At 42.9% G+C, this 14547-nt stretch overlaps 1 protein-coding gene across 1 annotated transcript in view; it reads left to right on the top strand.

Annotated features, from left to right (window-relative positions):
- npr2 (natriuretic peptide receptor 2) overlaps nucleotides 1-3063 on the top strand; it is a 53041-nt gene extending 49978 nt beyond the window's left edge. The window contains 3 exon segments of the mRNA XM_079289091.1: nucleotides 1110-1201; nucleotides 2472-2522; nucleotides 2524-3063. Of these exon segments, the coding sequence (XP_079145217.1) occupies nucleotides 1110-1201; nucleotides 2472-2522; nucleotides 2524-2616 (236 nt within the window). The 3' untranslated portion in view covers nucleotides 2617-3063.
- The last annotated feature ends 11484 nt before the right edge of the window (nucleotides 3064-14547 follow it).

Here is a 14547-nt window from a genome sequence, read left to right as displayed (position 1 = left end):
TGTTATCATAATGGTGGAATGGTGAACATGTTAACGTGCTTCAATGTGAAAAAAAGAAAACATCATTTTTCTCATACTGTCTGAATATGCCTGTATTCTGAAACGCTCCGTTTATGCGCCTGTCTCTTTAAGCCCCCTCCTGAAAAAGCCCAGTCTGCTCTGATTGGCTCACGAGAAATATATGGCGCACCTTTTCAAAGTCAGGTCCTAAACCTTGGGTGGAGATACTCAGATGGTGGGCGGTGTATTCTAATGAGCCTGTATGGGATATATAGGAAGGGGAGCCAAATCTGAATGGCTTGTTGAATCACAATGTTTTCTGATCAAGGCAGCTCACAAAAAAGTGGGATTGTGTGGGATTGAGAAAGCTTTTGGACAACAATGGAGCTCTGTGGCACAGAAGGATCAGATATATCAGGCTCTGGATACGCACGCAGTTCTTGTTAGATCAATTCATTGTTGACCTTTGTCTTTTCAGAACTGGATTAATTTGTCGTGGCAGTTTATACATTTGTTGATTATTCTGTATTTCTTTAATACGGGCCAAGGGAAGAATGGTTGAATAGTTGTTGCCAAGGTAATAGCTGATGGTGTTGGATGGAAACATTCTGATTTCAAAGCTGAATATGAGAGGTATCGACCTGCTGAGTCACACTTTCTACACTGACATTTCTTTTCTTGACTGGCAGTGACAGGAGCTAGTGTCATGAAACTGTGGTTGGAGAGTTTGCGAGCCAATCATCAGAAGTATTGATTAACTACTGAGTGTATTGTGCCTCCACTGGTAAATAATTGATTGCACTTACAGCTAAGGGCCCTTAGCCAGCGATAAACTGTGCAGCCTGAAGCTTCACAGGCAGGGATCTCATCTCACATCTCTGCATTGTGCGCATTAATTAGACAAAACAATACAGATTTTCGTCCCTGTAAGCATTTCAGCCGCTGACGTTTGAATGCGTCGGCTCGTCTCGCTCCTCAGTTTCCTCATCTGCTGCAGGTCCTGAGGCCGGAGATGAAAGCAGTGTGGTGGTGATTGTTAAAGGTGTCATTTTGTCATTCACAGTGTGGACATGCTCAGTCTTTATTGTGCTCTTGATGTGTTTTTGCAGCCTTAAAGATCCACTTATCCTCTGCCACCAAAGAGGTGCTGGATGAGTTTGGCTACTTCGATCTCCAGTTACGAGGAGACATAGAAATGAAGGTAAGGAGCCACATCTTACTTTTTAAAAAATCAATCAAGAAAAAGAGCACTCAAACATCAAAAAAAACATCTGTCTGTACGACTCACTCGGCGTCAGATTCCGACTTGAAGGGTGAAATATTGACTTGTTGTTGCTGGTGCTGTTTGTTTCAGAAAATGTTCTAGAAATGATTGTTCAAGCAAAATGGAACTAGAGATCATCTTGCAATGGGATCACACCAGCTGCAAAGTAAAATCAGGCTTTAGGCTTAAAGTGTGTGTGTGTGTGTGTGTGTGTGTGTGTGTGTGTGTGTGTGTGTGTGTGTGTGTGTGTGTGTGTGTGTGTGTGTGTGTGTGTGTGTGTGGAGGGGGGGGGAGCATGGCCCCTTCCCCGCTTCCTAACCCCTACTTCCTAACCCCTACTTCCTAACCCCTACTTCCAGCTCCCTTGCAAAAACCACACGCATCTTTAAACTCAGACCTCCTTTTGATCTCAACGACCCACCTGTAACATTTTGTGACTGCATTTTGCACGGTTGTGATGCTGTCGTTTTGACAAAATCTGGTAAAACACCTGGTAAAGTCCTCAAACCTCTTCTAGTTGCTGCTACAGTAGGTGTCTCCAGGACAACATGATGACACACACACACACACACACACACACACAGACTCGCAAGGCGTAAACAAGCCCCTGTCGCAGATGGTAACAAGACAGATTACTTGAAAAAAGTAAATTTGTATTGTAAATAGATAAAACAAATGTAGTTTAAGACGTAATACTCGACACAATAACTTGGTAAAAGAAGACTTTTGTGGCAATCTTGGTAGTCCTTCCTATCTAGTGCTCCAGTCTTATCCGGAAGTCTTACACAGACTCAAAACCCAATGGATCTCATGGATGCAATCCAAGCCAGTCAAACGAGGCTGATGCACTGCATCACACTTATCCAGAGCCCGTCCGTTTAGGTCCACATGTCTTGCATCGATTACAAACAGGTGAAACATTAGAAGAGAAAAACTCTGTGTAACTTTTAGATTGAAGCAAATGTTGATCTTTTGCAGAAACAAATATTTCACCTGACAACATCGATATGCTTTTAGCACTGTGACGATGTGGTTGATTCTCCTCTGAGTATGCATAAAGGCTTTGTTCTTTTGGAGAGAGTGGAGGTGTAAGCCGAGCTGCAGTGACCATCAGGGTCACCCTTAAATGAAGGGCAGCCTAATAGAGGATATCGCCCCCACCTCCCTCCCCCCATTGATGCACCTATTGATTTCTGTGTTTTTCCAGGGCAAAGGCAAAATGAGAACGTATTGGCTTCTTGGGGAGAAGACTGATGTGTATGTTATCTGAGAGGCCTGCTGATAATGTGGCAGCAGCGGTGGAGACGACAGCAGAAGCGCCGGTGGCTGAGCCACTTCTTTATTTGTTCTAGAATAAGTCCCTATTGGTGATTTCCGTGCAGAGGAAAAGAGAACGACACCATACGACACAAAACAGAGGGAATTCCAGGTATATTTATTACCTGCATACTGTAACTGCAAAAAAATAAAAAGCAAAGACAAAAAAATATATATATATATTGTAAAAGTTGTTTTTTCTTTTGTATGAAGAACCTTTCTGTCCTGAGTACTTTTCACTGATGAATTCTTATTTTTTGTGCTTTCTATATTAAGATTTGTATAATGTGTTTGGGAGTCAATGATGTAGTAATATTTCCTTGAAACAGCCATTGAGGTTTGGAGGCACAGCGTTACAAGTGATGTCACTGCAGGGGTTCATAAACCGTGTTACACAGTACAAGATAATATGTATATATGTATATCCAAGATACTGTAAGATATTTTGTTGAATAAACTGAGTAAAACACTCTTTTCCCATTCATGGTCCGGGCAGTAATTTTATGCTCCTGATACCAGGAGTCTGCTTAGTTATTGATATTTGCATCCACAGAGGGTGTAACATGAGAAAGGCAGAAAAGAGCCCGAATGAGTCTGTTCTTTTGTATGTATCAACCAGTGGCGGCTGGTGGAAAATGTTCTAGGTAGGGCCATCCTATCAATTTCAGCAAACATCCCAGTATGATTGAATGCAACAAAAAAAATGGGGCCAGAACAGATCGTTCTGGCCCCAAGCTGAATCTATTTGAGGGCGCTGATTGGCTAAATTTGTATGTCACTCATTTATATCTTTAATCAGCAATTGGCTAAACTGCTTCATAGACCCGCCTCTTTTGGGCCAAAACGATCAGGCCCCCCAAGCTGCGCGTTCTCAGAGTGTCGTGCACACAGACAGAGAGCACGAGCAGAGAGCACACAGGCAGAGAGGACGAGCAGGAAAGGCATATATTTTGCGCAGATATCATATTTTTCACACATTACTGGGTACATTCCATAGTTCAAAAACACAAATATTGACAATTTGTGTAATTTATGATTATTATCTTTTCTTTTTTTTCCGTGTGGCTCATGGTGGGGCCAGGCCCCATGGCCCTCTATTGACCAGCCGCCACTGGTATCAACGCTGAAATGGTTCATGTGAGCTCTTTGAATGTATCTGGGCCATATCCTTCTGACAATACTCACCCGAAGGTTTTCATCCTACTTTAACTCAGAAAGAATTCATAAATGACCTTGCGCTGCCCCCTCCTAACATATTGGATGTCCCACTAGAATTGCACATTTAAAAGTGCTCACAGAGCTATTGCAGAAGTGTCGAAGCCAGTTCAGCAGAGGGGCAGGCTACCCGGTGCAAGCTTTTCAGAAAGGTCTGTTTCAATGAAACTGCACCTTCGAAGATTTTCTTTTCTATTTTTATCTTCCATTAAACATCAACTTAATGCACTTTTCCCCCCTCGCTTGTCCTGGCAATTAATTCAGATTTATCTGATCCAAGCCATATTCGCCTTGTCACTTAACCTTCCACAATACTGCCAGGACTATTTCATTATCTTTATTTAAAATACAACAAGTGTGAAAGCTTTAAGTATGCGCATGAGGGAGAAGAAAAGCAAGTTGGTAGCAGGCGGCTGTGTGTTTGTTGTAATGACATCACCGCTCATTTCGATGCTCATTATCAGCTGCGGAGGCATGGGCACTGTGTTTGTGGCTGTGTGTGTGTTTGTGCGTTTTCATCTCTGCAGGAGAACATCGTCCCCCTCCTGCAACGGCTGTAATTACCACCCACTTTCTCACAGCGGTGGCACGCCGGCGCCTGTTAGAGCCACAGCGATCAGAGCGAAGGTCTCTGCTGAATACCGCTTTGACCTGCTGACCCCTCACGACTGACCAGGCTGGCATCTTGTTATTTTCTGCCTTTTCACACACCCGAGAACCTTGAAGTATACAAAGCCTCCAAGCGCACTGTAAAATAAAATAAAAAGTGTGCATAAGACAAATTCTTTTCAAAATACCGTAATCATGAAAGTGATGCGAAAGTGCCTGCCCATACACCAACATGTTAGTTTGTGTCTGGTTAATTCCCATCAGCTGCAGCTGTAGTTCGTGCATAGTGCTAATTAGCAACTAATAACAGCCCAAACCTGGGGTGGCCAAACTATCCAGCCTGCGGGTCAACTGCAGCTCTCTGCCCGTTCTTAAATGTTAAAACCATTTCTGCCTCCTCTGTTTCTTACATCTTAATATCAGACGTACAGATTTACTTCTTACGTTAACATTGTATCTATCAAGTAGGTCCTTAGGCAATTAACAGAAATGAATATGAGATGTAAACTCTTTAGTCGTGTTGTGTTTTTTTTGACGCAGCACAGTTTGACAGTCTGTTCCAGACACTCTGGCTGTCCACTGAAAGCTCTTCTGCTGTTTCTCAGCAACAGACTTCGCGGTTTGTTTGTGTGTCTCATATCCGCGGTAACAAGCACAGAGTGTTATATGTACATCGATATGAATAAATGGTGTGTGATTCTCAATGAACAAGGGACTCAGCAAGGTTACTGAGCAAATAAATACATTCATTTTACCACCCAAATGATGATGTTGTTCCTAACGAGAGCTGCTGCACTTAGGCTACTGGTTGAAAATGTGCTGCTTTGGACAGACATCGCAGATAGTAGGTGATGCGAAAACAGAGAATTGGGCAGTTATGTGGAGTTTGGCTAAGAATGCTGGAATTTATTTTGATGATTCGCTGTTATTAGACGTTATAATCAAGCAATGGACCCATATGATTTTACAAGTTAAACATTAACAGCTCAATGCTGTTTTTTTGTCTCAGTGTAAACACGGACTGCTTTAAACCGATGGAACCATGACCTTGCAATTTAGGAAATTAGGAAAACATGTACGTCTTTGATACAATTGTAAAATACAAATGGTAAATGTTACCCTGGCAAAGAGTGTTGCGCATGGAGGTTCATTGTTGACTTTGAGAACAGTATGTATGACAAAATAATCTACTCAAGGTCCACTTACTGGCTTTTGTTTTTTAGCTTTCAGCTGCAATTACACTGTCTTCATCAGCAAATGGAAGAGCTTTAGAAGTCATTAGTAAACGATGTAACGTCACACCACGTGCTCCAACATGTAATATCTGATGTGTTCCTCTAGTTGCCACTAGTTGTCACCAGCAGGATAGTGGACGGTGATTGGATGAATCAATCAGTGGATGGATGTAAAGGCATTTTACCAGGTGCTCAAACCAGAGGAGTGTCATCTCTGTTCACTTTAATTGCACCTCGGGGGACGCTTTCACCCACAGCTGTCTCTTGGAGACCGGACGAAGTGCTTCTGTGCTCACCTAAAAGAATGTGAGGAGGATTATTCAGCACTAGACTTTCCAATGTGAAGAAACCTTTTAACTCTTTGATAATAGCGGCTGGTAGTTGACACAGGCCAGTTACTTTTACAAATTCAGGAAAGAGTGTCTTAATCAGACAGGATCATATTGATGAAAAGCCAGTACTGTATGTAATGGCTTTAATAAGTTAAATGATTTAATATTTAATCTACTTGTGCTACTGTGTCTCAGTGCATAATCCTTTAAGACATTTAAAGGCAAAGTCATTTTCTTAATAACGCACATTTTAATAACGTTGTACATTACACTTAATGCATCGAGCACGCGTGCACAGAAAAATAACAAACCATACAATACAAGACAACGCAACAGCAGCATAAGGAAGGACGAAAAAAACATTCAATACAAAAAGAATGCTTTAAGAATACTTTGCAACAATAATGCTTTGACGAGATATTGAGAGATGAGTCAGAAGGTTCAGACAGGTCCCTCATATCAAATCAAGTGTGTTTGTCAGATACGCAATCATACATTTACATCCGGATCTCTGGTGAACAGAGTGCAGCAGCACTGAGAGGAAGAGACTTTGTGTTGACTCCCAGCCGGGACTGGCGGAGCAGCAAGGCGAAGCTCGGCACCCGGGAGCCGCTGCTGCCGGGAGCTCTCCGGCCTCCCACCGGAGCTCCGACTGCAGGTCGAAGGTGGCAGTGAAGCCGGACCAGGGTCTGGTGAACCTACACGAACCTTGTCAGAATCCCATCCAGTGGCACCGATGGAGACCATTAAGAACAACTATATAGAAATAGTCTTCTCGTTGATGGTCTTGTTTACTTATGAAGGTCATAGAGGCATCAATATTAAACTAAGACTGTTTTATAACTCGTTAAAAGTTCCTCACAGTTAGTTGTATCTGTCACTAACACGTTTAATGCCCAGTGAACCGAACAATAAAAATGCACTGTTAGAAATGGTTCTTATTGGCTTCAGTAAATGATTGTTTGTAACACATTCAGTGCGACGCTGCTGAGATAACACTGACAACACTGTCTTTTTGTGTTACGCTGTTGTCCAATAAGGTCTCGTCTCTCTGGTGCTCACACACAAATAGAGAGAGCTTCAGTGTTTGTGTGTGTGTGTGTGTGTCTGTTGGAACATCAGTCAACATCATTCAAGTTCCAATTTGTAGCCAGGTGGAGCTGACGGACCTGTACTGTAGTGCGCTAACAGTGATTGCTTGATAAATGGCACCTGTTGGCGAGCCAGCAGGGGCTCTGAGTCTGGCCTTTGTCTCCTCTGCGACAGGCTGGTGTGTGCGGTTGCATTCACACCTGTAGGGACGCAGTAGGAGCGCATCTTGCCGTGTGAATAGGCTGCTCTGAAGGGATCGGTATTGGGGTGAATGACCTGTTACTGTTATATTGATGCTGATTTTTTTTCACTTATGTTTAACATGTTATGAAACATTCTCAATGTACTGATGCCTTCGTATGGCCTTCATAAGTAAACGAGACCATCAGGGAGAAGATTGGCTTCGTTATTATTGTAGCTTGTCATCAGTGCCAACAGGTCGGATCCTGGGTGAAATCTGAAATCTGAAATCCACTAAACTCCTTCAGCTCAGACTCCAGTGGGGCCTCCTGCAGCGACCAGCCCATCGTGGAAACACCCAGATCCGTTCTTCCCTGCAGTCAGAGCTACAGCGGGAGGTGTAAAGCTCCACACCCAGCAGCGGCGTCTCCTCTTCCGGGCCAGGAGCAGAGCTTCATCTGAATATAAAGATACAAACATGAATTCTCGCGAACATCTACAAACCCTTGCAAGAGTTGTACACAAGTTGGATCCTTTCGAGCCATAACCCAATTAGAGCACGTAGAGCAGACCAGCGCAGGATCCAAACCCTCCTACATACAATCTAGCATCCCAACTTGCTATATCGGCATTCAAGGCAACAATAACCTGACGAGATTGAGTCGGACGCAGTTATTACACTGCAAGGCCCATGGCATGATGGGAAACACTGATTGGCTCTTAGGTTTAAAAAAACAAACACCATTTGTAGATAGTCCTACATTTTCACATTACTATTCTTGCATTTTTACACACTTATCATATAGATAAAAAATATATAATTTTTTGGAGTAAACATAATTCACATTTATGTATTTTTCCACAATGGATTGTCATTGTACGGTAGTATAACGCAAATATTTTTACATACTTAAAATACATTATATTTTCTTATAATTCATCTTTGTTATTGTTCAATTCTAGAATGGGAGCAACAGTAAAGTCTAACCACTGGGGATCAATAGCTGTCTTTCTGATTCTGATAATTGTTCATAGCTTCCTGTAGCCAGAGAGAAGGAAGTTCGTCCTGAAGCTTGCAGCTGTGTTTATACCCTACGTCTCAATAAAAGGCCGCTTCATGCATCGGTGATGGCCGTCACTACGTCACCGAGTGGGAGGGTGTCGGTGCCGGAGTTTGCTCCGTTGTCATGTCGACGCTTCCTTCAACAGAACTCTGTTTTCCGAGAGGCATGCGCAGTCACTTCGCGTTAATTCATAGGACGGGAGGTATAACACAGGCCAGTTAAACAGCGTTAGAAGTTTCAGCTTTTGTTGTTCACGTAGTCAAGTTTAGCAGTTATCTCGGTGCTGCGATGGCCGAGCAGCCGAACACTGTGGAAGAGAGACACGGGAGTTGTGTGTTGCCCAACAGGGCAGAAGAGGTGGGTATAGCCGCCGCAGCCAAACATCGTTCCGCACTGCTTGTAACTTCTAAATGACCGTTATATGTTCAGTTTGTGTCGTGAGCCAGCATGCAGGGCACTGGTAATGGCACCTGGACCTCAGTCTTGATATAATTAGTTACACCTGTGCTTGGCTCTTTGAAAGGTGTATTTCCACAGCCAACGTTTTGTTTGGTTTTAATCAGGGAATGAAATTAGCACCTATGTTGACAGTGGCAGGTAAAAAAAAAATGCAGGTCACCTGTCATTATTACAGATAGGTTTTCCTCGTATAAAGAAAAAACATAATTTAAAAATAGTTTGGCATAGCATGAAACACAAGTAAGATGTTTTTCTTTAAAATCAAAGCAAGACACGGTATCCTTTGATTGTGGCCCAAACACCGTGCTTTATGATAGTAATATTATCCTGCATTCCTCTTGTGACATGTTTTCACTTTTTCATCTCAACCCTCGTATCTCCATCCATACAGAGGGCCGCTGCTGCTCTCGACGCTCAGAGGACGAGGTCACAAATTCAGAAGCACGGACACAGAGGGATCCTCATGATGGACCAGGAGTCTAAGATGGAGACCGTCACCACGATGAAAGCAGCTTTCATCCCTCCTAGAAGTCCATGTGTGAGACGGCGGGGTATGTGTCTTCCACCATTCACAGGATGAAACTACCAATACTTTATAACCCATGCACAGACTAGACTTGTATTGCAGAAGAGTAGAACATATTGTATTAAGCTGGAGGTGTTTTATAGAATACCAGAGTACAGCCTTCGCATAGACACTTTTATTTCACTGGTCAATACATCTTTTTCCGATGATTTGCTGTGCATGCTCAGTTCATCTCTTCTTCTTCATTCCCATGGTTCAGGCGCGAGAGGCGAGCTTTTGGAAAAACATATCACCGAGATGATAAGGTAAATCAAGTATGAAACAAGTCTTTCGATGCTCAATGAATCATTGCTGCAAAGTGGTGTTGGATGTGGAAACGGAGTCTGGAGGGGAACTCGTCGGAGGAAAGTGATGTAATATTTACACGTCTGGGCCTGTTTTACTGTTCCATCACAGCTGTAATACCTTTTAAATCAGGTTTTATGATGTTATTTTACATGGAGGCCAGTCGTCCTGATGCCGTTTATTGAGTCTCAGATGAGGTTATGAACACGCCGCACATGTTAACTGCTCATAAAGAACACAAAGCGTCATGTCTTTGATGAAAACGGCTCGTCCAGCAGTAGACAGTGTCTCATCACTCAGTCTTGAGCCACGCACTAAATGTCCTGGACTTTATAAGTACACACCCAACACTGCTTGGTTCATACTGGGCTCTCAATCGCTAAAACGCTCAGAGCAATTTTCTCGGCTAATCGGTTGTTATTCTAAATATATTGCCCTTTTGAATACATGAATCAACAGTTATCCAGATCAGAGGGTTGGAGAGTGAAAGGCTTTCGTTTTGTTGTGGCTTGCTGTAAATATCACACCAGTCTCTTTTTCACACAACATGAAAAAGTTCTATATGATGACCATTGATCCACCGAGTGACATTAAATGACATGTTCAAGGATAATACGTGTCTTACATCACCGCTCTTAAGGGCCCAACATACCATTGTTTCACCCACACAGTTGTTTGCGCTGATTCGAGCGCTGCTGGTGGTCTTCTTACAGCTGTTGGGGCTAGACAACTTACACTTTTATCATTTCTGTGGCTGATGTGCAATTGTTATCTTGTTCCCTTCCCATGTGTCTTATGCTGCATTCAGGCAACGGCGGCAGAATGGGACATTATGCTGACTTGGTGTTTTCAGGCTTTACTCCCGTGCTGGGAAGTCACTACATATCAAAAAAAACAACTAAATTTGCTATTTTTTACTGCAAGTGAAATGAGACACAAAAAAACGTACACAGCTTGTTTTTATTGAGCCGATTCACTAGCTTAGGCCCCCACCTCGGCCGGAGCGAGCCTTCGTCGGTTGTTTGGAGTGTTGAGAAATGGTTGATGGAGATTTGGCCTGGTGCGGTTTGGGGGAGGATCCACTGAGGATCCACTGCGGCTCTCGGGCCTTGCAGAACCCCCGATCTCCATGGGATAGGAGCATGATGACTATGGGGGGAGATAACCATTAACAAGAGGGAGGGAGGGTGGGGTGCAGAAAACTTGAGTGTGCCGAGGCTTAGAGTGGGTAGGTATTCATAGGAGCGTGGCCGGAAGTGGGCGAGTGGCTGAGGTGTGGTCCTGCTCCTGAAATTCAGCTAAGTTTTATCTCCAATTGAATAAATTAAACTTGTACTTCTGAGTACTTCTTCCAACACTGCCAAATACTGAGGCTGATATCCTCTTGTTTTCACAGAGAGGTTCACGCTGAACTGAACCAAACTGACCTGAGTCCTGAAACGGACTACTGCTCCACAACCCAGAAAGATTTCTGTGTCGAGGGATTTGTGCCTCATATCCCCGAAACAACACAAGTACGCGTATGCACGCATACTCTCCTGTTGAATCGAAAACAACATGTTGTTTATTGCTATAAGTGCCCAAACCACAACATCAGTACTGGGACTGGTGTTAAAACCACGCCCAATATGTTGCACCAGTTTGACGGTTGGATGACTTATTTGTTTGTTCGGTTTGTACAAGCATGTGTTCTCATCTACTTTACATATAACTATCTGTGCCTGTTTCAAATTGCCAGCCAACTGAACAAAGAGAGCGGCTGATTACAACTGATAATTGTGTTTTTTCCTCCTTCCAATAGGCATAATTGTAAACAAACACCATTAATCATATTATAACATGCTGTTGGATTCCAGACTCAGTTGTAGGGTAACTGGGACAAACCCGGTTGCTGACTGCGTTTACCTTCTAAAATAATGAGAGATGAATCCATAGATCTTTCTGATTGGCAGACATTTTCCCTTGCAGGAAAAGCACATGTGTAGCTCATGACATCAATGATGGCACCGTTCCATTTAGGTGGCCTGCACCACCAAACGAGTTCAACTTAGTCTGGCTTACAGTCTTCACTAAGCTTAACTCTGGTGACCCTGGATAACCTGCAGCTAGTTATCACCTGGCTCAGTTAACTCCTGGTTTTCCAATGTCTGGAAGCAGCAGTTCGAAGCCCTCACTTGTAGTTCTGATCACTTCTAATATGGCAGAACTTCAGATTGCATTTATTTGACAGTGTGCTGTTGTTGTTGTCTCATATCCAGGTTCATGACTATAAAACTGACCAGGCCGTCTCATTTTGGAGTGAAAATTGCGATCGGATACAGGTGCGTTGGATCGTTTCACTTTTTGGACATTGGGGGTCATGTATTGCAGTTTGTTTGCTGTTATTAATTCTTTCTAAATAACATGCAGTGACTTATGGCATATCATGTCAGAAGACAATGCAACAGAAGAGTTTCATACATCCACCAAGGTTTAGGGGAGGATGTGTTTAGACTGTATTCCCTCTCTCGCTCTCTATCTTGTGTCAGATTCCTCAGTCTTGTCACACAGCATGTGCGGTGAGAGTTTTAAAACTGTTCTTGTGCGGTTTTGTGTCACAGGGTGCGACTGCCGTGCAGAACTTGAAAGCACCTTTCAGGAAGTCGACCCTGTTCAGCACACCGATCGGCGAGCGGCTGGACGAAATCGAGCTCCCACCTGATAACTGAGACAGTATGTCAGAGTATCACCACATCACTTCATTACCAGTTGATATTAAAGAGGGAATTCACTTCAAAGGTGATTGTTATTCTGAAGTGCGGTGACACCTCTGCTGGTAATTAGCTGTCATCGTCACATCTGAAAACCATGAAGTCAATGGAAGGGCAGCCTTTCAGCCTTAAATATCTAGAGATTTACATGAAGGTGTTCATTAAAAATGGGAAGACTATTTAGTTTCAGTAATTCTGCCAGAAAATAAATGAAATCCACAGCATACACACAGCTGATGTCATGTTGACCGACAGGTTTCTGTTGTGCGGATGTGCTGAGAAACATTTGCCTCCGTGTCTGGCTTCTTAAAAATAGATCATTTGCTGTGCGTGGCAGCTCTGTGTGTAACTCAGGTCAGTACTGACCCAAAGCGTGGACAGTCCCACAGGGCAGACAGTGCCAGTACAACACGACTGAAAGAATGAAGAGACGGAGCTGCATCGCTGCTCATTCCACTGTCCCATCTTGTTGTTTTTTTCTTGACCAGATAATGCTGATGTTTAAATGTCGAATGTGTGACACTTTGCTACATTCTCCAAACAACTTTCACCTCTACTACTGGGTCCATGCAATCTAAACTTACAGTCATCAGTTATAAAAAGAAAAGAAGCCAGCTACTAACTAACAGCATTGCAAGAATACGCAAAACTCTGAGAGACAGTCAAAATAACACTGCTATTTTATCATCCGTTAAACGTTCAATCTAAAGTGAAAGAATCGAGGAAACGACTCGTAGTTATTTTGAATGTTTTAAACTAAAGTTCTAGCCATATCTTACACACTGCACCTTTTTAACATGAACATAAACATGAAACACGATGGAGCTTCAGCCTTGCACAGAATAAAGCAGGTTTAGCAAATGGAAGATGGATTGTGCAAAACACATTCATCTTTTCCCATCAAAAAGGTAATTTGACGGTCAAAATACATATTTTTAGTTACATTTATAACCTTCCTACCTTTACACACCATTTGAGTGACTGTATTTAGATATGAAGCAGGTCCTAACAAAGTCTCCGTTTGTGCCTCTCATGCAGTACCATACCATCCCGAACACAGAGCTAAGCATTCGATGTTTCTGAAAAAGAAATACCCGGTGATCTTTGAAACATCCAGAAGGCTTAACAACACTTACCACTGTTCTGAAAGTATTTCCAGAATCCTTAAGGCCTCTCTAACTATAAATAAATGACAGGCGGTGTGTTCCTGCTCAGTTTGTATAATGCCAGCCCAAATAAAAAAGGTTGTATTATACACTATATTTGTCGATAAGAATGTTACTTTTCATTGTCTTATATTTTCATGCACAATAACACGTTTATATTTTTCTTGTGTTGTGCAAATTGTGCAAGGAAATGTTTCACTTCTGTCTCCTGTCTTCGTTTGGAATAGGAAATACAGTTGCAACTTGGTTAATGATATTTTTCTTGAGGATCCTGAAAATACTGGAAGCTGATTGAGGAAGTCGGCGTTCAGGCCCTTGCAGCTTCGACGTATATTGTACGATAAGTCCCTCTCTATTTATAGACCACAAAAAGCTGAAGATTTATTCCAGAGCAAAAGTGCATCAGGAGCTTGTCAAGTAAAACGTCTTGGAGTATCTTGGAGCCACATTCCCCAGTATTATCTTTGTGTCTGATGTGTAGTCTGATGACAGCTAGATGGGGATCAGATTTTCCAAATTTTCCCGTACATTTCGTGAATTATTCCGTTCCTCCAGCGAAAAACATGATGCTGATTGAAAATCTTTCACTGCCTCTGTCTCCAACAAGCAGAGCACCGATCCTGCTATTTCTGTCCCACATTGTGATTACATGTTAGTAACCATCTCCATGGCTACTAGAATCTCTGCAGATGTATTGACGAGATGTGAATGTGTTGGACTCGCTCTCTTTCTTCTCGGTTGGAAACCCTGCATTTGTGTCTCGCAGCTCACACGGGCGCCCACTTTGGAAATGTCACCTTCTGAGGTTAATTTAATGCTCAGTGGCCAAATCACCCTGAGAGGTATAGCAGCAGACCCAAGATCAGCTTCCACCTCTTTACTTTCATCTTCCCCCCGCAGTCGCATCCTGACCCCCAGAACAACTCTTGACACCCGCTGCCATCATCTGCATGAGCCTCAAATACTAAAAGCAGTGTTCGGCTTTCATCTTTC

This window comes from Melanostigma gelatinosum, assembly GCF_949748355.1.
Source record: "Melanostigma gelatinosum genome assembly, chromosome: 18".
Taxonomy (NCBI): Eukaryota; Metazoa; Chordata; class Actinopteri; order Perciformes; family Zoarcidae; genus Melanostigma; species Melanostigma gelatinosum.
This window is presented reverse-complemented; position numbering and strand designations above follow the sequence as displayed.